Genomic DNA, 22442 nt, shown 5'->3' with positions numbered 1-22442 from the left:
TGCAATCTGGGTTAACTGTAAGAGTCATTTTTTAAAAAATTTAAGGCGACAGATCTATTGAAGACTATATCTATGGAGATTTTCAATGATCCAGGTCATGGTTGTCCCAAAAATGCTTTTTTAAAGAGGCAACTTGTTTTTCCTTGAAGACATTTCACTTCTCATCCAAGAAGCTTCTTCAGTTCTTCAGAGGCTTCTTTGGATGAGAAGCAAAACATCTTCAAGTAAAAACAAAGAAAGCTCTGTTGCTTCTTGAAAAAAGCACCTTTGGGATATTGAAACTTCTGGATATTCTGGACAGAGTGGAGTTTACCAGTATTAGCTTATTCATTCCATTAACATATTACTATCCTCTTTTTCTATTCAAAAGCACTCAAAATATACTTCCTGGAAAGGGAGTTCCAGAAAGACATGCTGAGGGTGTTTGATACTTTGATTCCTCAGGCATTAGTTTATTAGTTTATTATACATAGTTTTATTTTGTATTGAAGAATCTAGTTAATCTAGGTTGATCTCAAAAAACAATAGTAAGAACAGCTAAGCAGGACTGTAATCTTGCAAAATAAAAAATACATCCTCCAAATTCAAGCAAGAATGACATTCTCATTTATCATATATTACACAACAGGCAAACTTAGATCATTAAATAATGTTTTTTAAGAGTTATACAGTAATGTTGGCAAACAGATCTATTACTATCATCAGCCAGGGTCCAATGTGAAGGTAACAGTATAACTTCCAAGTAAGTAGTCCCTAACTATATTTTTTTACGATTTTTCCATTTGTTTTTGTTTGGTTCTTTTTTCTTTATTATTTCATAACTTATGTTTTTATATTTTTGTTTTGTTTTTTGTATTTAAATAACAGGCTAAAAAACATTCTAAAAGAAACATATTTTGACATTTCAGATTGCTTGATTGGAGCTGGAAACCAGGCATTTAATTTCATATTGAAACAGCTTACTTCAATGTCTTCTTGATTCAGTTGTGTTGATTGTGCCTTTTCAAGCATCTGAAGAGCCTCACATTCCTTGTTTTCTGAGTTAATAAATGGCATATCCCACTGATATTTGAGAAAGAGGAGAGAGGCTCTTTTTTATTGCTGCCTTTGTAATGAGACCACTTGTGCAGCCCAACAAAGGATCATCGGTCAATATAGTGAAAATATAAGAAATATTTTAATTAATATTCATATAGTGATCATTAATGCTATACAAAGGCTGGATTCATATAATAACTGCACTTGGTTGTTGAATTAAGTCATATTCTGAATTCACATAATACAGTGAATCATAATATCAAACAGAGGTTGCACAACTCTGTCCAAAAAAATCTGTCAAAGTAAAAATAACCCATGTAACATGTTGTATGAAAGATTAAACACTGCAAATGGTCTATCACAGTATACCCTGTGCTAGATCTCATTCTGTTTTTTTTCTCTTGGATAAAGTTGAGGTTTAGGTGTCAGGTGTGTTAAGTTTATACATTTCTGCTGAGGAACATCTTTCAAAGAGCTGCTGTGTTATCTGAATATATCTGATGCCATTAGTGGGTTCTAGGAACATTGCAGTAGTCCTATATGAACTGTTTGTCAGTGGCTAGTAGGAAAGATGGGCTCATCCACATACTTCCAGGTCAGGTTGTGGTAATGCAAGAGAATCAGGTACTATCTGTAGGATTATCAATTCCTATTTCATATTAGATAATGACATCCACATAGGATCACCTTATCATCTGTTATTAATACATCCCACAGTGAACCAACATGAAAACCCATAAATTTTACTATTATAAACTCACCTATTGGGGAGCTTTAAAAAGCAGATTTTACAGCTATTTGGTATAAGTTTCCTTTAAAGACAAACTAAAGACATATATTCCATGAAGTAATGTACACTTTGATGAGGCAGTGTATGTACATTTTATGTAAGTTCCACTAAGATTGTCTTATGCAAGTATTATTTTCATCATTTCTCATGTACAGTATATCTCTTCCCCAGAATTCCTTTTCAAAATATTTGATTGGTATGGAATTTCCTAAAATGTTTTTTTTTAAGAAATGTTAACATTTCAGAAAAAAAAATAGCCTTCCGTTGACCAAAATGATTAAGTTTCCATGATACCATGAGGAATATTTAAAATGCCAGCAATAGCCGCCAGAGAAAGATTAAAAAACCAATTCGGAAATCTCATCTTCCGGCCAAGAAGTTTTATTGTCCTAGAAAGAATTTTGATGAAAACTCCACCGAAGCTCCTGAAAAGTGATTATGTCTTATTACGCCTGCTCAACTTCATAAGTTACTTTAATGGAAATTGTGAAGAAGGACGGTAGGGCAAACGGCATCTGGCGGTTCGCCGCTCTTTATCGTATCTACCCGTTCTCGTCCCGCCCGAGCGAGATCTACTGGCTTTCCGCTCTTGCAACTCCGTAACATAAAAGTGATGGTGGATTCAACGTCTTTTTGGTCTCCGGCGAAAGCCAAATATACTTCCGCCGATCTTGGATTTTTTAGGGAAGGAGTGGTGGTGATGATGATAGTGATGATGGTGGTGGTAGTAAGGAACCACTTAGTCAAGAGCACATCCTCCAAAACCACTGGCCCCTCGAGCAACGTTCAATCCAAGGAAGCAGCCGGCAGAAGAATCGCATCAAGGAAAAGGCTGCAGCTGTGAATCAGCTGCTGTTGCCGCCGCCGCCGCTGCTGTAAGGCAGGGGAGGAGTTTAAAGTGGATCAGGAAGCAACGGAGTGTCTAATACCTCTCCCCTGCTATGGCCGGCTAAAGAAAATCATCATAACCATAACAAGGGAGGGCGGGGAGAAAGCGGAGGGAGGGAGCGAGCGAAGGAGCGAGGGGGGCAAGTGGGGGACCAGCACCAGCACCATGAGACGGCGAGCTGGCCTAGGGGGCAACATGAGGTCAGTCGTGGGCTTCTTGTCCCAGAGGGGCTTGCAGGGAGACCCTCTGCTCACCCAGGACTTTCAGCGGAGGCGCCTGCGAGGCTGTAGAAACCTCTACAAGAAGGATCTGCTGGGCCACTTCGGTTGTGTCAATGCCATTGAATTCTCCAACAATGGAGGCCAATGGCTGGTCTCAGGTAATACAAGCCCTCCTCTTCCCCCCTTCCCATCCTTTCCTCCCCCCCCCCTCCGCCCCCCAATTTTCTTCTTCTCCGCTCCCCTCGCCCCGCATCGCCGAGCCCGCCTGGAGAAACAGATGCCCTCCCTCTCCCCCCCCCCAAACACACCCTAAGGTTTCCCAAATATAGATCTAAAATGGTTGACAGTTTGGGGGGGAGGGGGATGGTCCTATCCCCTGTTCCCAATCCTGTTTATTGCGCTCCGGCTTGCAGGAGGGAGATGGGTGGAGTGGGGGGGGGGAGTTGGGCTTCCCCATCCGGACGCAGTGGCTCCTCCGGAAGGTTTTTAGGAGTTTTGTTTTTGCTCTGGGTGTCTTGTGTATTAATTAATAACAGGATGTTATTAATGCTGGAGGTGTCGGAGTAACTGGAAACAAAATGGATAAAAGAGGCGTAGAAATTCCCAGTGACATCCGATGAAGTCCGTAACTGAGACGCAAGGCGTCGTAAATGGAGTCCGAGATAGGGGGGTTGGGTCCGGATTTGAAAAGGGGGGAGGGGGGGTCCGGGTCAGATTTTTTTTCCCCCTTTTACTCCGTTTAGGGGGACGGGGGTGGTTTTTGAAAACGGGATGGAGACGAAGGAAGCCCCTATTGCGAGAAGAGTCATTGTAATTTGCTAGCTTTTCTCTCTCTCTTTCCCCCCCCCTCTCCCCGAAAAGGGGTGGGGGGGCAACCTATGCTTATTTTACTGGCCAGTTTTAATTGCAGCTGGCGGGAGTGGAGCCGAGTGAACGAGGCGGGGAGGGGAGGGAGGTTGCTGTCAGGTGTCGGGGAGCCTCGGAGTTGGCGTGAGCTGCGGCGACGGGGTGGTGGGCGAGAAGGAGGGAGGAGCCCCTTCGGGCTTCGCCGCTTCCTTCCGCGCCTTTCACCGGAGAAGGAGTCCGAGGGCAGCTCTCCCTTCTTGCCAGCTCTCCCCGCCCCCGCTGCCGCTTTAGGCGGAGTTTCCCCCCCACACCCCTCTCCGAGGGGAAATGCAAACTCCAGGCCGGGGCTTGAGTGGGAACCGCAGGCCTTGCTCTCCTTGAGCTCCTCATAGCGACAGGCCGGGGAATCGATGGCCTATTCCGTCCAAAGCGTGGAGGCGACAGAAGGTGGCATCTCCCTCCGCTCGCCTTGGCTTCCCACTAGCCGGGGAAGGCGCGGGTGCCTCTTCTACGCAGCCCAGGCTTTCCTCCGCGTAACCAACCGGGGAGTATTTTGACAAGGAGCAAGTCAGACGCGGCCCTGGCATTTTTCTTTCTCTTCAACCACGGTTAAGAGAGCACGTTATCAAGACACCTCCCCCAACACAGTTTATAAGGAATAATAAGCACCATTACTTGGTTTTCTACACTGTTTGTAGTTTTGGTCTTCGGATTTGAGTCTCCCATTAAGGCATATATAAATCCTTTTTATAGGCCTGACTGGATAGCTAATTCTTTGGTAATACGTTAATATTTTTCCAACTTAAGGACTGTCCCACAGCATCTCTGTCTTCAAGAGAAAAAAAAGTTGGAAATCTGAAGCTAAGGAGAGCTTTGGGTTCATTTCAAGAGAATAAGGAAAGAGATCAACAGTCACACATTTCCCACATTATAACCTAGTCCTTGAATGAGCTCAGTCTTTAAAACAAAGCAATTTTATTACACCACAATATTACATTATTGATTAGTATTGATAATACAATGCTATTATACTAGTGATACCACATAATCACTTCTATAACACCTTAAGTATATAAGGTATTTTAATGTTTTCTATTTTAGCCTGAAAACAACTACACAAGATGGCCCGAGGTCGTCATCTCTGTTCATGTTTAGCCAATTAGTCAAACCAATTCTATCCATTATACCACACTGCCTTCCATAGCAATGAAAACAATTTCCTTATTGGCAGTTGGGTGACAGATCATTTGGCTTAATATCAAATAGTATTTCAGTTATACCAGCATTTTATTTCCAGTATTTTTATATGCCACTTTTTTTTACATGTCTAGGCAGTTCATCCACAAAAAGCATTTTAAAAACATAAACAACAATTTTCATAAAGCAACAAAACATTTAAAAGCCTGCTGGTGATCAGATAAGAAACAAAGCATAGGTGTTCATATCAAGGCTTGTTGGAAAAGCTACATTTTAACCACTTATCTCCAGATGGTAACTGAAGTGCAAAAATATTCATTTTACAAAGCTTATAAACCACTTCAATTGAAGCTGACTCTTAAGTGACATATATATGTTGCCAAGTATGATGTTAGCAATAATCAGATACTGTTTTATTTAATAGGGCTTTAAATGGTTAATATTATGTTTATCTGACTTTCATTACATTTAAGTATATTTACATATAGTGACAGACTAAGCAGTATAGTGAAGAAAGGGAAGAACTTCTGTGAAGTGGCAGAGATTTTGAATCAAATAAATGCAAACTTCCACTGTTTTGAAACAAAAGTTTTTCAATATGTATCCTCCTTCATTAGAGCTGAACATATTCCATATATCATTAACATGCAAGAACAATGATATGTCTTAAAGAATATGATGCAGATTTAAGTAAATATGTCTGCAGTTTCTTTAAAGAAACAATAAGGAAATATTAATAACTTAATAACCATCTACTGTCCTACAGTAGATAAACTACAGTATGATGAGCCTATTAGAATTTTTTGTCCTTCGAAGGAAGAAATTTTTAATCACAAGTTAAACTACTAATAAACCGATAATTCTAAATTATTGTTTATTTTCTATATTATTTGATGATTATTTTACTGCAGAAAACTACTACACTGGAATCACATTTCAGTAATTATTTTCCTCTAAAGAAATTTGCAAACTAGAAAAGGATGGATTACTTAATGGAGAGTGAGAAGAGAAAGTAATTATTTGACCAAGATAAGCTACAGTGCTGCAAAAGTTGCCTGTGATTAACAGAAGATAACAAAATCATGTCTTTTTCATTGATTAACAAAGAGCTTTTAAATATGATAGAGACTGTAAATTGCATGTAAAGTGTAAAGATGTAAAATGCATATAGTAATATAACATATTTTACTATTACTATTATTAGTAATAGTATATTACTATTGCCAGTAATATATTACTAGCAATACCAGTAATAATACTTTATTTATATTACTGTATGCATTTTACATCTTTACACTTTACATGCATTTTACAAGCTCTACCATATCATGGTTTAGGACAAATTGATGTAACTTTAAAAATCCTTTATAGCTCTTTTCTTGCAGAATGATAATTAAAATATAAAGATGTAGAATACATATAATAATATAGCGTATATTACTATATATTACTGTTATTATTAGTAATAGTATATTACTATTACTAGTAATATATGTTATATTACTAGTAATATTTTATTTATATTACTATGTGCATTTTACATCTTTACACTTTAGTTGCCATTCTGCAATAAAAAAGCTATAAAGGATTTTAAAAAGTTATGTCAACTTGTCTAAAACTTTGCTGATTACCTTGAGTAGTTAAATGGCTTATTTCTTTCCAAAATAAGGAATCGGAAAACTTTTTATGAATACTTCAGGAACAAATAAACATATCGGATCTCTACTGAAATAGCCTATGTATTTGGATATCATCCAAAAGTGTGACTAACTTCAGGAGTATTTCATTTGGAATTGATATGCACAGGATTACTGTTTCTTGAATATGAATTTGAATATTGAAATTCATTCTGTCAAGTCATTTAGTAAAGCCTGCTTTTGAAGAATATGGGGGGGGGGAGAGAGACACAGATCAAAACGTGGGCTTTATTTGTGATAGCCCCAACCTTACCTCCAAGATGCATCTGATTCCCTTTTATAAGGCTTTAAGAATGTTATTCAGGCTGGCTTTCAAAGCTTATTGATGACTGCAGCTGTTTCTTTTTTGTTTTTAAATGTCTGGAGCAGATTTTATGGTGTTGGGGGATGTATGATATTTTACTGTACGTGTTGCTTTTATAGTTTTGTATACCTGGAATCTGGTGATATGAGAGTATACAAAACAGTAAATGATAACTACTGGGCAGAAGAAGCAGCCTGACACAATAGCACTTTCATTCTTGTACTACTACTATTTGTACTACTATGCCATAAATTGCATTTGTTGTATGTCTACAGTATATGAGTATTAAACGAATTCCAAACTCACATTTGTCAGATACTATGATAATCCTTGTAAAGTCCTATATGAATTCTCCATGTAGCACAAATATTTTCTTAAACTTTAAAATATTTATGACTTTGCATAAGCTTCTCCCTCTCTTAATCCTTTCTTTCAGATAATAACTCTGTGGATGATCTTTGTTCTTCAGTTTTTATCTCCCTACAATACTGTCAGATGAAAGCTTTGTGGTAACCCTCCAAGAGACTTTCTATTTTTTCCAAGCTGTCTTCTCATAGGTGTTTTAGGAAGGTGTTCTATTTCTCCTATACTGTATACTCTTCTGATTGTCTTAAGATCCTTCTCAAATCAAACTTTTTCTCTATTTTTGGCCAAATATTAACATTCAATAACTTTGCCTCATCATTTGTTCCCTCTCTCTCCCTCATTTGACTTTGCTCTGACCATTGTTGGCATTTGTATTGTTAAAGTTAAATGTATTGTTTCCTCCAAGGAACTCAGACTCAGAATCTGGGATAGGATGAAAACAACTCATCTTCCTTTTGTAAACTGTCATTTCAAATATGAATCAATGTTTACCTATTTAGGAAATTTATACACTGTCTCAATCCAATTGAATTTTACAATTGGAAGTTTACAAGATATATAAGAAAATACAATAACAATGATATAATATAATATGAATATACAAAAGTAATCAGAATCAGTTCTAAAGGTTTGTTTTATCTGTTGTTTGTAAACTTGCTGATGTCAGTGGTACTTGCTTTTTCAGACCAAAGGCTAAACATGGTATTTGAGTAGTGTGGAGAAAACAGCCTTCCTGAACATTGGAAGCCTTGAAATGTGTGGACAACTTTCAGTTTTCTCAGCAATGGTCATGTAGCTGGGAAATTTTGGGAGTGTGCATATCTGGAGGACAGCATTGCTAGGGAAAGGTCTCTTAACAATGGGCAAAATCAGAACACAGAAATAATGAGGTCCATATAAAAAATACATTTGAGTTAATGTGAGATTTAAATTATAGATTATACCTCTTTTATTTTCCCTTTTTACAAAAAAACATTGGGAGAGTGACCATGTCATAGTAGAATTCAGCATAATGCAGGCACAGACAACTGAACAAAGTCAGGCCAGTGTTTTAGATTTTAAGAGAGCTGATTTTAACAAACTAAAAGAAATTAGGAAGGATTACATGGATGGAAATCTTAGAAGGAGAAACAGTTCAGGATGCATGGGGAATTCTGAAAAACAAAATACTAAAGGCTGAAATAAAAAACAATACCATAGAGAAAGAAAAACAAAAGAAAACAGATAAGACCAACATGGTTGCACAAAGAGCTCCCTAACAAACTGATGAACAAGAACGACAAGTATAAAAAAATGGAAAAGGGCACATAGCTAGAACAGAATACCAGAGCAACAAAGATGATATGGGGTCTGGAGGCTAAACCGTATGATGAACTGCTAAGGATACTAGATATGTCTAACAAAAAAATTAAAGGATTAGACATGATAGCTATGCACCAATGCTTGAGGGGCTGTCACAGAGAAGAGGGGGTTGATTTATCATATACAATTACTCTATTTCACATTCTTTTTTTTAAAAAAAAATATTTTTGGAAGCTAAGTTGATAATTTTACTTGACAAAAAGAAAACTGGTGTGCTAATTCAGATAGTGGTTGCAGAGGTTTTGATTCCAAAACCAAACTGCATGGTCACCTCAGTTTATTTAATGTTCAGCAAAGTTATATTCACCACAGGAGTAGGTGAATATAAATTCAAGAATGAGATGGAGAGCAAGTATCACAATGAGGCAACAGCTATTCCTTGCATTTAGGGTTTTCCCATTGGCTAGACAGAAGAGGGAGTAGCTATAACACATATTTTATGTGGAAATACCGTAGTAATTGGGGATTTTCATTCATGATGAAAATGATGGTTATAGCTAGGAGAGAAAAGCCAGCAACCACCTAGAAGGCCTATGTATCCCCCCAAAGTGGCTAGCACTGAATGTTGTGACAAAGTTACTCAAAGTGTCTCACTGGGTACAATCTTACAGTACTATGTAGAAACCTCCACCTTGGCTGCCAATCAGCTTGTAAACCTTTTTGAAGATGGCGGTGTTTGTTTTATAAGACCTAATCAGTCTGGGACCAAGCTATTTGCAGAATTATCTGTTTACTCACAGACATACTCAAACAAGAAGTGTCTGTAGTGTCATCTATCGTTGGAGCAAACTTCTAATTAAAATTATGTGCATCCCCAGTGTGGAGTCTTTTTCTCAAAACTTAATATCTACCTCTTTAACCAGGGCTTGTTGTCTATTTAATTAGCTGCCATAATTTCTGGCATTTGTTCATTGTTGGTTTTAGGGTTTTAAAAACTTTTTTTTACTTTACTTTTTATTGTAATTATTATATGGTACTTTTTTTCCTTTGAACCACTTTGATGTTTAAATGAAAAGCACTGTAGAACTACTGTAAATATTCAGAGTTCTGAAATAGGCCAGGGCTTGCTGCACTGTAAACAGTCTTTGGGATTTGATAGTTAACTTGCTTTAACTCAAGTTAAATGACTGTCACTCATAATTATGAACAAAATGAGATCACTCAGTTGAGGGAGAGCATGATATCTATTTAGTACAGTACATACTGTTTGCTCTAGATAATTTACTGCAGTTCCAGGGCTTCTAGTATGATTGAGAAGTCAGTATTAATGGATACCAGATTCTTAAACTATTAATAGAAGATGGACAAAGATAAAATAGAAGGCAATTCAAAATAAACCAAGAACAATTACTGTATGTCTGACCTAAAATGGAGAAATAGTATTGTCCAAATGCAGTATAAAATATTGAAGAGGTGCTTATGATCTTTGCCGCTTCATTTTTTGCAGCACTATCGGACAGCTCTACAGCAATAATATTGTGCTTTATACCTGTCCAGAAAAGGCACTCATAACAAATTTGGAGTTGCAGCAATAGAGATGTTGAGGTGGAATTTGGATCAATGCATAAAAATTGAAATGTTGCATGTATTGGCTAGATGCATGTAAATTTGATTTTATGTTGGCTCCATTGACTGCTTATTTGATTGTAGGTCCAATTCAAAATTCTGGTTCTAGCTTTTAAATCTCTACACAGCATAGGGTCTTTTAAAAACCACATGCTTTCATTTAAGTATGCCTCAAAATCTTTAAAAAATCTATTTTGGGGCCAGTTGTCATTGGTGTAATTTCAGTATGTCTGATGAGTACTAGAATACAGGAATACCTTCCAGTAGAAATTAAACCTGTCTATTGGTCTCTTTTGCTAGGAACCAGATAATTTGCACACTATACTATGGATTACGGCAACAGTCAGGAGCCTTCTCCATATTTTGCCTCACTTTCTCTACACTGAAACAGGCTATGAAAAAAAGACAGGAAACATTCTTTAAGTGTTCAAATGTGGTTACTTGCTATATCTGAAACCAGATAAAGAATAAATTTTAACTATGTTTTAGGGAAACCTCCCGTGAATGATACTTCTTGGCTTAAAAAGACATAGTTCATACTAATTACAGTTACAGTTTCAGTATACGGCATAATGATGGTTAGTTGAAAATGTAAATTAAAATTTATAATCTATTTCTCACAGCCACATTGGGAGAGGGCATAATTTATACACCCACTCATTAATGTATCTCTGAATAATCTTTTAATGCTGGATTAAATAGAATTTAGAAATTCAACCCCTATCCCAAAGCTGCATTCTTATAGAGAGGCGTTAAGGCCACTTGGAGGTTTACCTGTGTCCTCAGGGTCACCTGAGTAGTGCAAATGTTTATGGAAACTTCTTGGCTGCAAAATATTTTCTGTCCTGTGTTCTGTTACTGTTGAAGAGAGGCACACGCTGTTGGGGATAAGTCTTTCCACTTTTAGCAGCCAGGCATAATAAAATATAATTCTGATTATTGGAAATTGAGATATAAATAAAAGCACTTCTGAATGTGGAGGTTTTCATTGTTTTTTAGTTCTATTAGCTTTCGTGTATTCTTGAAGGATAGAGATTATCATGCTCCATTCTAGGCAGTTACCAGACTTGGTTTTGACAGTGAAATGACCTTTGTTGCAATGACACAATGCTCTGGGCAGATGTCACTGCTATGGTAATGTCATCCATTCTCCTACCATCAGAGTTAAATAAGATGATGTAGCTGTTGGACCAGTGTTTGTGATCCTTTATGAAAAAGGATAGTCTCAATACTTTATGTTCTGGTAATCTCCCAGATAGACACCTCAATCTGTATTTAGTGAGGTTTTTTTCAGTTAAGAGGAATGTCTAAACATGCTGTTGGCAGTAATAAATAGTTAGATCCTTGTTAGGCAAATCTCAAACAACACAATAAAACATTCATTTAATTTATATTTCAATTCTAGGACATATCCTAATTCATCTGTTTAATTATTTCAGCTATTCATTATGTTGCATATCTAAATATACACATTTCTCCTATTTTATAAAGTTTGCTACCACACCAAAGGCTCAAGTTGAGCAAATATATGTTAATATGTTAGAAAAACTATATTGTAACTAACAGAAAGTCAAAAGATTTATGATGCTTTTCTCTGATGAAGACTTTTTTTCATATGACAATGTTGGGTGTAGGAGCTACCATCATACCTATAAACCTAGATTGATTATATGACTGATAATTTTGACAAGATATTTGTAAAAAGCCAAAGATGTATGGGTCTTAATATTCAAGTTTGTTCTCTCATGTTAAGATTTTGAATTCAAGTAAATTTGAATTATTTTTAATGCTCTTCCTGTGATTCTGAAAGAATGTTGAAAAGATACGGCAGCCAGGAAAATTCATTGCAGGGATAAATTGTATTAAACCCCTTACTTAAACATGGTATGAATAGTAAATCTATTAGAAATATGTTAGCCAATACCACAGTATTGGACTAGAACTGTAAATATCCTAAGTCAAATCCCAATTCTACATTGAAACTCTCACTAGATACCCTTAGGTAAGTCATGCTTTCAGCCTTCATGGCATTATCTGGAAGATAAATATAAAAAGGGAAAGCTACACGTGTCATTTTGAGTATCTTGAAGGAAAGGTAGCTTTTACATGCAATAAATACATTATATACATGTTGACTTATTCCTACCTGAGATTTGAATCTATTTTTCAAAAAGTCTTTGGTCTGAGATTGGGTGATGTGACACAAACAGTCCTAGCTCAGAGGTATATGGCATCTGTAAGCTACCTTGACTGATGGCGCCACCTCCTACAGATGATGCCACCTCCTTCCTGGATTTGTAAAATAGATTTTGTTTTTGGAAGGAAGATAGCATTGGTGCCCTTTAAGTTTTGACATCCTAGGCCAAAAATCCTGGATTCAAGCATAATACATATTATTTCACTGTTGTATTGGGTATTTGTATTTAATCTTCTGTATTTCAAAAAGTGTCTATCAAGAAGAGATCTATAATATAAAATACTTTCATTCAAAGAAGCAAGATTTCTGGTCAGTGTTTTACAGTCTAGAGTTCTCAATAAAAAAATTATCCAAACTACATAGGAGAATGAATGCAAATGCCGAAAACAAAAACTTGTCTGGTTATATTTTTATAGCTGTTAGAGTTTTCCCCCTTTTTTCCCATCTTAATTCATTATTATATAATAGCCTCTGTTTAGAAAAAAGAACGAGCAACAATGGAGTAATTCATCCTAACTTGTAGTGGCTCTTCATATGATCCAGCAATGCAGGCTTAAAATATTAAGGATTTGATATCACAAGGTATATAGATGCTTGTAGTGCTTTTCTTGAATATTGTGCTCTATACCATCTAGGTGGAGATGACCGTCGAGTTCTGCTCTGGCATATGGAACAAGCAATCCACTCCAGGGTCAAGCCTGTTCAACTGAAAGGAGAACATCACTCTAATATCTTCTGCCTGGCTTTTAATAGTGGTAACACCAGAATCTTTTCTGGAGGTAAACAATAAAGTTTTTAAAACAAAGCAAGAATGCTTTCATTGATTGGTTGATTGGTTTCCATTCACATATTGCTTCAATCGGAACAGAATTTTTAAGTAGTTCCAATATATATCTCCAAACTTTTTTTTTTTTTTTGCAATATTATTGAGGCTGCACAATTGAAAAGAAATTTCCTGTTACTGGAGAGAGACAGATCAACCAACCTTCTGAGCACATTGTCATTGACAATGATTTTTTTCCCATTCACTGCTGTTGGCAGCTGCATTGGATATGCTGGCAGAGTGCCTCACAGGATAGCCCCCTATTTTAATAAAGTTATATAATGCCCCTTTTTTTGTCCCGATTGCTCTATAATCTTGATATGCACAGAAAAATGATGTACCAAAATATTTTTTTAAATAAGCAATATTATCCTCTTCCTAACCTGAGCTATCTTTAACGTATAGTAGGAAAAAAAATAGAGGTAGTCCTCTTATTTACAACCATTTCTTTAGTGACCATTTGAAGTTACAACAGCACTGAAAAAAGTGATTTATGACCATTTTTCACACAATCATTGCAGCATCCCAATGGTCATGTGATAAAAATTTGGACACTTGGCAACTGGCTCATATTTATGATGATTGCAGTGTCCCGGGTCAAGTGATCACCTCTTGTGACATTCTGACAAGCGAAGTCAATGAAGAAGCCAGGTTCACTTAATAACCATCTTACTAACTTAACAACTGCAGTGATTTGTTTAACAACTGTGGCAAGAAAGGTCATAAAATGGGAGAAACTCACTTAACAACTGTCTTGCTTAGCAACAGAAATTTTGGGCTCAATTGTGGTCTCATGTCGAGGACCACCTGTACTTTTTTCTGATTAGATGGAAAAGCATTCTGTGTTCTGCACTATTGTTGTTGCTCCTGGAGGATCCCAGAACTTGAACATTACTTCAGTGATGCACAGAAGTCTAATTTCACACCATTTTGCAGGGAAAAACATTATGGAAACTGTAACGTAAAGCTAAAATAGGCTTGGCATCATTTAAAACAAAAGACCATGAATTCCTCAAAACTCCACTCATGTTGTATCATGTTCTACACATTTTGAAATATCATTCCACCCACTGTAGTTACTGATCCCTGCCATACCTCTCTATATAAGGCCATTCAAATCGTTTCCCAATTGGCAAAGGTTTGCCCTTCTTGAGTGAGTTAATTGAGAGATACAGATAATCAGTAATCAAAAGGATTCCAAATCCTGTATATTCCTGTGATGTACATTGTGATAAAGGGTAGTGGGCTTTTTTCTGTAGAACTTCTCCATACTTAACTACCCTAGTGCCTTTAAAGATAGAATGGACATGTAGTACACAACTTATCTTATGATCCCAAAGGTGCTTTTCAAAAGGCAGCTGGACTTTCTCTGTAAGAAGTTGCCTTTTGAAGACTACCTCTCAGACAGCCATGACCAGAATGATTGAGAATTTCCAGAGACAACTTCTTTTACTGCTGTTCCACAGCAAGTTGCTATTGCTTTGGACTTCAAAAGCAACCCAATAAGTAGGAATCATTGTCATAAATATTTGGCCCACAATAAAAGTAAAAAGCTCATTTCTTTCTTGTGTTCCCAGATCATTTTTCTTTTTCTAAATGAAAACTGCAGGACCACTATCCTCCTCATTTACATTCATGTTACTAAATTCCAAATTCTGTCTCTGTTTATAGGTAATGATGAACAGGTTTTGCTTCATGATGTCCAAAGGTAAATGCATTTTTTCCAATGTCTAAATACTCTTTACCCCAGAGTAATGATGGAGAGAAGGAGAAATACTGAAATATCAGTGGGCCTAAGTTGTAGGATATTTTATTCATATCTGATGATCTAAAATATTTACATGATTAAATGTGTGGGAATATTCCATTTATCCCATAGTTTTCACTGCAATAATCTATTCAGAAATAACCCCCATCTTCAGTAAGATTAACTTTCAAAAAGCGGCATGTAGAATTGCATTGTTACTTAATGTAACATTCTCAAGGTCACCCTTACAAGCATGTTAATCCATGTGCTTCAAGCATATATGCTACTCTCTACTAAGAGGGCAACTGTGCAAGCAGTTTGAAACTTCTTTGAATTTAAAGATGAGTGATATAAGGGATAACGGGGAAGACAGAAGCTTATCTGTCTTCCTGTCTACTTTGCATTAAGATCAAGATGCTTATGCCATTGCATACTTTCTAATGAGAGACTTCTACTGAATTGAATAAGGCATTTCTGGGTAGCCTATTTGGGTGGTGCAGTGGCCTAGAGGTGGAGCTCTTGCCTCACAATCAGGAGGCTGTAAGTTTGATCCTAGGTAGTGGCAGATATTTCTCTCTCTGGGCATAATGTGAAATTATCTGCTGGGAACTCTGCATTGGCGACAGGAAGGGCATCCATCCAATAAACACTCAGCTCCATTCAGTTGCCCTGATTCCATCCCTATGCAAAGGATTACAGGGTCATTAAAAGACCAAAAAAAAACCCACCATTCTGGGTAGCCTATATCTGGCTTGCAAAAACCTGGAAAGCCATTTGATGGCAGCAATAGATACAGAAAATTCTATTAGTGTTTTAGAATTTTTCAGTCCAAATATGATAGTCGTTGTTTATATAGAATTGCATTGTATTAACATATTTGTAGATGAGTTTTCTATATACCCTTGCTTCTACGGATATGTATGGGATAATGGACTATAAATATCTGGAAATAAATTTTCTAGCACGTTGTCACTGTAAAAGATAAGAAGCTGATGATGCTGGTGTATGTTTCAGTGGTGAAACTCTGGATGTGTTTGCCCATGAAGATGCAGTCTATGGACTGTCCGTGAGTCCAGTTGATGATAATGTTTTTGCAAGCTCATCTGATGATGGTCGAGTTCTCATTTGGGATATCAGAGAGTCTTCTCAGGGAGGTGAGAATTACATCTGCATGAGTTTGAGCATTGATTTACTTCATTGGTGACAGATGGCACTGAACAAATATATGAATATACTGTATCAGGGGGACAGACGGACGGACGGACAGACGAAAATACCAGGGAAGACGAGACATGGCATCTCTTTCTATGATCTTTCTAAATTTTCCAAACAAAGGAAAATTTAGGCAAAACTGAAAAAAAATGCTATGAAATGTTTTCTCCTTTGAAATAAACAAAATTATTTTAGGATAATTATTTAGGAGACTTTTATTTACTTCAAATATGCAATATGAAGAAGTGAGAAAAAGTAAAGCAATTCTTTCCAATATAATTTTTGGTTTGCTTCAGATAAGACTGAAAATAAATTAGGGTGGAATGGGGTGGGGTAGGCATGCCTTTCAGAACGTGTTGGAAGAGTGACTATGTCAGAGGAATTCTGCACTCATATCATCTTGATAATGATGTTCCTTCCACCATGATGAATCATGTCAGGAATAGTAAATACAGTTTCTGCCATTGCTACAAAGAGGCAATGAGACACTGAGATATATATGGTATCTCAGTGTTGGGAACAACATTTTTTCTGTTAAAACAGAAAACCTAAGTTTAGTTTGATAAGGGAAGAATTGCATGTATTTGAATTTTTTTTAAAATGTTTGTTCCCCTGGAAGGGGCAGTGTTTTCCTCCTGTGGCTTCAAAAACTTGGTATCTCTAACTTTAAATAGTAATGAAATGAGATGTGCCATCTCATGTTTTGTAGAACTTAATTAATTTTTATGCTGTTCTTCAATTTCAAATATTTACATAGTAGAACAAATTTGGTCTAATGGTTGACTCTGGACTAGAAACCTGGGAACCAGAGTTCTAGTCCTGCCTAGATAGGAAAACCAGCTAGTGACCTTGGGCCAGTTACATAATCTTAGCATTAGGAAGAAGGCAATGGCAAGTGCTGCCTAGAAAACTACATACACTTGTAGTCATCAGGAGTAATAAAAGCAAATCCTGACAGAGGAAGAGAAGGAGGAAGAAAAAAAAAGCACAGCTCTTTATAGCATAAAATGTATTTCAGTTGAAAATGTAAACATTTGGGAAATAAAATGTTACCAAGCAATAAGAATGGGTGCCAAAAAGCTTAGACATATAAGGCAAAGTTCAGTGTGGCACTATGATAAAATCTGTATTTCTTATCAGATTAGCTTTTTGTGGGAACCTAGTCAAATTGATTTAGGAACCACATTGGGGTTTCCAGCTTGCTAACTATTACATTAAGTGTTTAGCTTTTAGCAAATTTAAAAACAAGCTTAAACTGTAATGTTTAATTACTGAAGTTATTATAGACTTGTCTTTGTCATCTGGATATTAGTATGTGGCCTAGTTCCCATATAATTCTGATTCTCAAGAATTTTTAATAATAAGCCATAATGATCTGACTCACATTAATGTTAAACTGTAAGGAAATAGAATGCAAGCCACAGTAGACTGTAAGTACATAAAGCTTATATTCACAGTAAAAGCAAATGTAAAAGACTTTAATAGTTAATACAAGCATTCTAGAGTTAACATCCATTAGAGATACTTGGGAGAAAAGACTTTAATAGTGAGAAGAATTGAAGGAATGCAATGAAATAGAGAAATACAATGAAAAATATAAATATTTCCACAGAATATGAGCTCTTGATATCTGCCAATAGCAAGCATATTTTAAGATGTTGAAAGGGCAACCATTATCATTGTGAATAGCAGTTTATAAACGTATTAAAGTTATAATAGAAAACACTGAAAATCCAATACTTTATTAAACTCATTTCAGTGCCATATTTTGATAAAATAATTCAATTTTAATTAAATGGTTAAGTGAGGCTCTTGTAGAGTCCTTGATGCTCTCTGAGCTTGATCGCATGCTTACAGATGTTTCATTTCCCAACTAATAATATCATCAGTGAAGCTCCTTTAACAACTCTGCAAAATACCTTGCAGACTGGAGCATTGTTTTGTATATGCAAGTGAACACATACTTTGCAGAATTTAGGTACAATAACTTGAAAATGCCATTGCATAGTCAAATCTAAATTATTTGTTGCTATTGATCACGTTCAAGATTAAGACTAAAGAGCCTATTTGTATTAATGCATATTTCTGTAGAGAGTACTGTTTTATCATTTTTGTGGGAGTTATGGGAAGATAATTTAAACTCTGATATGACACCTCTGCCAGAACAACTTGAAATTAATTCTAAGAATTATTGGCAAATATTGAAAATGTATCACCTTTAAAGCTGTATTTTTTTTTTAACAGAGCCCTTTTGCTTGGCAAATTATCCTTCTGCCTTTCATAGTGTGATGTTCAATCCAGTGGAGCCTAGATTACTGGCTACTGCCAACTCAAAAGAAGGTGTTGGGCTTTGGGATATTCGAAAACCTCAAAGGTAAAGAATAACATGCTTTGTTAGGTATTGTTTAATGAAATTGGAAAGAGTGAAATTTATAATCTGATAAGAATTTGATTTATCCTTAAAATTTCCTCGGTAAAAGTTTCTCTATATATCATATAATATATAGAAAAATGTTGTAGTGAGCATTCTTTCAATACTGATAAATTGGAACTTTTTATCCAGATTATTTAAACAAACTTTTCAGTTTGAAGTAAAAATACCTGGCTTTTAGATGGGGAACTATCTGCTCAATCTATATTGGGTTCTCAGAGTTGCAAGAATGGATTATTACTTTATTATTTAATTCCCTTTTAATGCACTTCTAATCTCTACCAATATGGATACAATAGACCATTTATATTATTTCCTATATATCATATTTACATTGTGTATAAAAATGCTGTTACATGATTGGTTGTTCCTGCTTCAATTATTACTTCACATGAAGCTTAATTGACTTAATGTGCATTTCATATATTTTTCAATTCGTTTGATATCAGAACAGAAGGACCTACAGATTATCTAGCAGAATTGCCTACAATACCTGGAGCTTGCTAGAAGTACATCCTACCTTAGTTTTGAATGTTGCAAATGAAGAAGGTATCACTAGGCATTCTGTCATTTCATATTGGTGAAACATGTTATTTAAAACAAGTGTTTCACAATGCAGAGTAACATGAATAGATCATATCTCTTCAAATTGCCTTGCATTTGTATCATTGAAATGGTTTGTGCAGCTGCATTGAAGACAGTGTCTTAGCATATGTGTGCATGCATAACCGCATTCCTTTCTTTCTGGTACCTCCTTTGCCTTGCAATATAGTAAAAGTGGGGTGATGATAGTGACTGTAACTTTAGATACATTTTTCTTACCTTATCCTGGATTTGCAATGCTATTGGATATATATGTCAAATAAAATTGTTAAGTCTTGCATCAAGGGTATATATGGTTGCAGTTAAATTGGGCCTCTGAATGCCTCTTCTCTATTGTGTCAATTGAGAATGGCCAAAATGATTAGTTTCAACTAAAAACACATGGACTCATTTCCTCCTTCTCCACTTATATTCGTAAACTGTCAGGATAGTATTGGCCATAATAGTATTGAAAGAATGCCGAGTAATTGTTCATTCAGTTCTAGAAATCCAGATGATAACACTACACACAATTACATTCTTGTCTGTCTGTCTATCTATCTTATATGCCCCCACATCTCAACTAGACTTTAAAATGCATTAAAGTCACTTAAAATCTCTGTAATTGTAAGTGGTTAATTGTGTGGAACCATACAATTTAGTAGCATATTTGTGCATGTTTTTACTGCAGGTCAGTATTGGGCAGCTTGCATTTGCATTCACTGTTGTAAGTACTATAGCGTAAAATTGTATCTTCTGGGCAAAGTCTGTCATGGTGAATGAGGCAATGTCTTGCCATGTTATCTGGAATTCTTTTTTGGCCTGCAGATTCTGAAGAAATGAATAAAGTGTTCTCCAAGCTGTCCCAAATAGTATGTGAACTCAAATCATGCCCATTCTTGGCTCTTTAATCCTTAATTCTCCTAGATTTGGGAGGTAGTTAACACTTCTCTCTTGGAGGGATTGATGCCCACAGTTTTGAAAGAGGGTCTTGCTAGGTCTATTTTTGACAACTATTGCCCTATGTCTTAGAGCAGGAGTGTCAAACTTGCGGCCTGTGGGCCGGATGCATCACACACTGGCCGTACCCACCCCCGTTTTAGCAAAGGGGGAGAAGTTGCAATACATCATGTGATGATGTGTCACCGCAAGTTTAACACTCCTGTCTTAGAGAAAGTTATTGAGACTGTGGGTAGAATTGTGAAGCGTGCTAGAGGAAGTAGATTGTCTACACCCTTTCCAGTGAAGAAAGGGGCCATGGGATTTTTATAAATCACCAGTTCTCCCATGTGAAATCTGACACGGGATGGTATGTACCTCCTTAAACCAAATCTCTTCTGGACACCTGCAAGGAGGGGAGATTCAAGGCACTGTTCTGCAGTGGTTCAACTCCTTGCCCAGTAAGCACTTACAGTTAGGACGGGAGGGGAGAGATGGGGAGTTAAGAGATAAAATGAATATTTTCATTAAGATATTCAGTTTATTCTTTAAAACCTTGACACACATAAATAAATTTGGGTTCTGGCCTCTCTACCTTTGAAATACAAATGTAACATGATGCTCTTTCCTGAGAATATAGGAAACTATTATCATAATTGACCATATCCCAGCTTCTGCATGATTTATCTCAGAAGGTTTAGACAAAGCAATTATGAAGCCAAAAAAAAGTTGTCTGAATATCCTGTGGTTATATGATAAGGTAGTCTTTAAAGTGTACTATGAATCTTGTTTGCTAGAAGATACTGGCTGTTACCCTTCAGAATTGCTAGAGTGTTTACATCACCTTATGACTTTTTGTCTGTTTCAGCTATCTTGACAATGGTTTGAGATAAGATTGGATTCCAGCCATCATGTGACTTTTTGAAAGACTCCAGGAAATCATGCCATAAAGACCCCTTCTTTATAATTACTAATCGTTGGGGAACATGTGTTCACAGACGACATAGCTTTAAACATTTCATTTTGCATTTAAAAAGAGAAAATAATTCATTTCATTAGGAATCGAAAATAAATACTCTAGAGCATATATGCTTATTCATGCAGAAGACCTATGTCGTCACTCAGTCAACATCAACTTGATGGCACATCCAGTAATCAAACAATAAAGAACAACATTATACCATTGCACTGTAACTTTCCATAAAGTTGTTTCTGTTCTTAACATTGTTTATCAAATTACCTTGCACTATCCATCTCCCTTTTCTCCCTTTTATTTTACATTAAGGTTTGGTGTTTGGAGAAATTGTTTAGTTGGACTTAATGGAGATACTACTATACAATAGGATACAATACTATAATTTTTATATTTTCTCTGCTTGGCCAAGAATTACTTTTTTGCTCATTAGTTGCATTGCTATATGCATTCTTAGTGCAGTAATAAAAATACTACAATTTGTAATGATGGCAGGTTTTTTTCATTATGTGTGATGACTTTTATGACTTTAGAACTAGATATTCTTTGTCCTTTTTTTCACCCAAAGGTTATTATGATTTCCTATATCCATAGACTAACATGTAACTAATTTAGCTACAACTCTGACTTACCAAGCTATCCAGACTGAATAACATAATGAAAGCAACTGAAGACATTTCATGTCCCAATCTCTTTTCCCTTTGTTAGTGGTGTTTTGTTTTTGTGAGCTTCAAAAAACAAGTGGATGATGCCACTTGCCAAAAGAAGATAACTTTTTATCTTTTTTCTTGGAAATGAAGCAATTGATTCTTGAACACAAAGAGTTGTCATTTGTTCCCACAAGCTATTGGTAAAAACTATTTTGACATAACAAAGCTATTCTTGCATTTCAAATTATATTGTTTCATTTTTTTAAATTTACTGCCCGAATACCCAATGACTTTTTAAGGCCTATCCTTTCGGCTCTCCAAAAGACTTTAAAGGGCTTAAATTTGTATATATATATCAATCAGAATAGAGCTGGAAGGGATGGTCTTCTATGTAATAATAGCAACACAATTGTATCTTCCTCCAGTTTTTGTATAGCAATAACCCAAGTGTATCTTCTTTATACCTGTGTAGCAGGTCACACTATAAATGTGTTTGTGTGTGTTTCCTGTTTCTACAAAGAAATTATTTTCTGCCCAGAGACAAGTTTCATACATGAAGCAGCTCAGTAGTGAAAACAACAAGAAGAATCAAATAGTGGTGATTCATGTTTT

The 22442-nt window shown here is 36.2% G+C and overlaps 1 protein-coding gene across 1 annotated transcript in view; it reads left to right on the top strand.

Annotated features, from left to right (window-relative positions):
• The first annotated feature begins 2882 nt into the window (after positions 1-2882).
• DCAF5 (DDB1 and CUL4 associated factor 5) overlaps positions 2883-22442 on the top strand; it is a 40032-nt gene continuing 20472 nt past the window's right edge. Inside the window, exons 1-5 of the mRNA XM_070938723.1 lie at positions 2883-3096; positions 13109-13252; positions 14968-15004; positions 16058-16197; positions 18500-18629. Coding sequence (XP_070794824.1) covers positions 2883-3096; positions 13109-13252; positions 14968-15004; positions 16058-16197; positions 18500-18629 — 665 coding nt within the window. The remainder of the gene's footprint in view (positions 3097-13108; positions 13253-14967; positions 15005-16057; positions 16198-18499; positions 18630-22442) is intronic.

This window comes from Pituophis catenifer, unplaced genomic scaffold (assembly GCF_029215685.1).
Source record: "Pituophis catenifer annectens isolate HBS135680 unplaced genomic scaffold, rPitCat1.0.hap2 SCAF_1, whole genome shotgun sequence".
In the NCBI taxonomy this organism is placed as follows: domain Eukaryota; kingdom Metazoa; phylum Chordata; class Lepidosauria; order Squamata; family Colubridae; genus Pituophis; species Pituophis catenifer.
The sequence above is the reverse complement of the archived record's forward strand: the minus strand, read 5'-3'. Positions and strand labels throughout refer to the sequence as shown.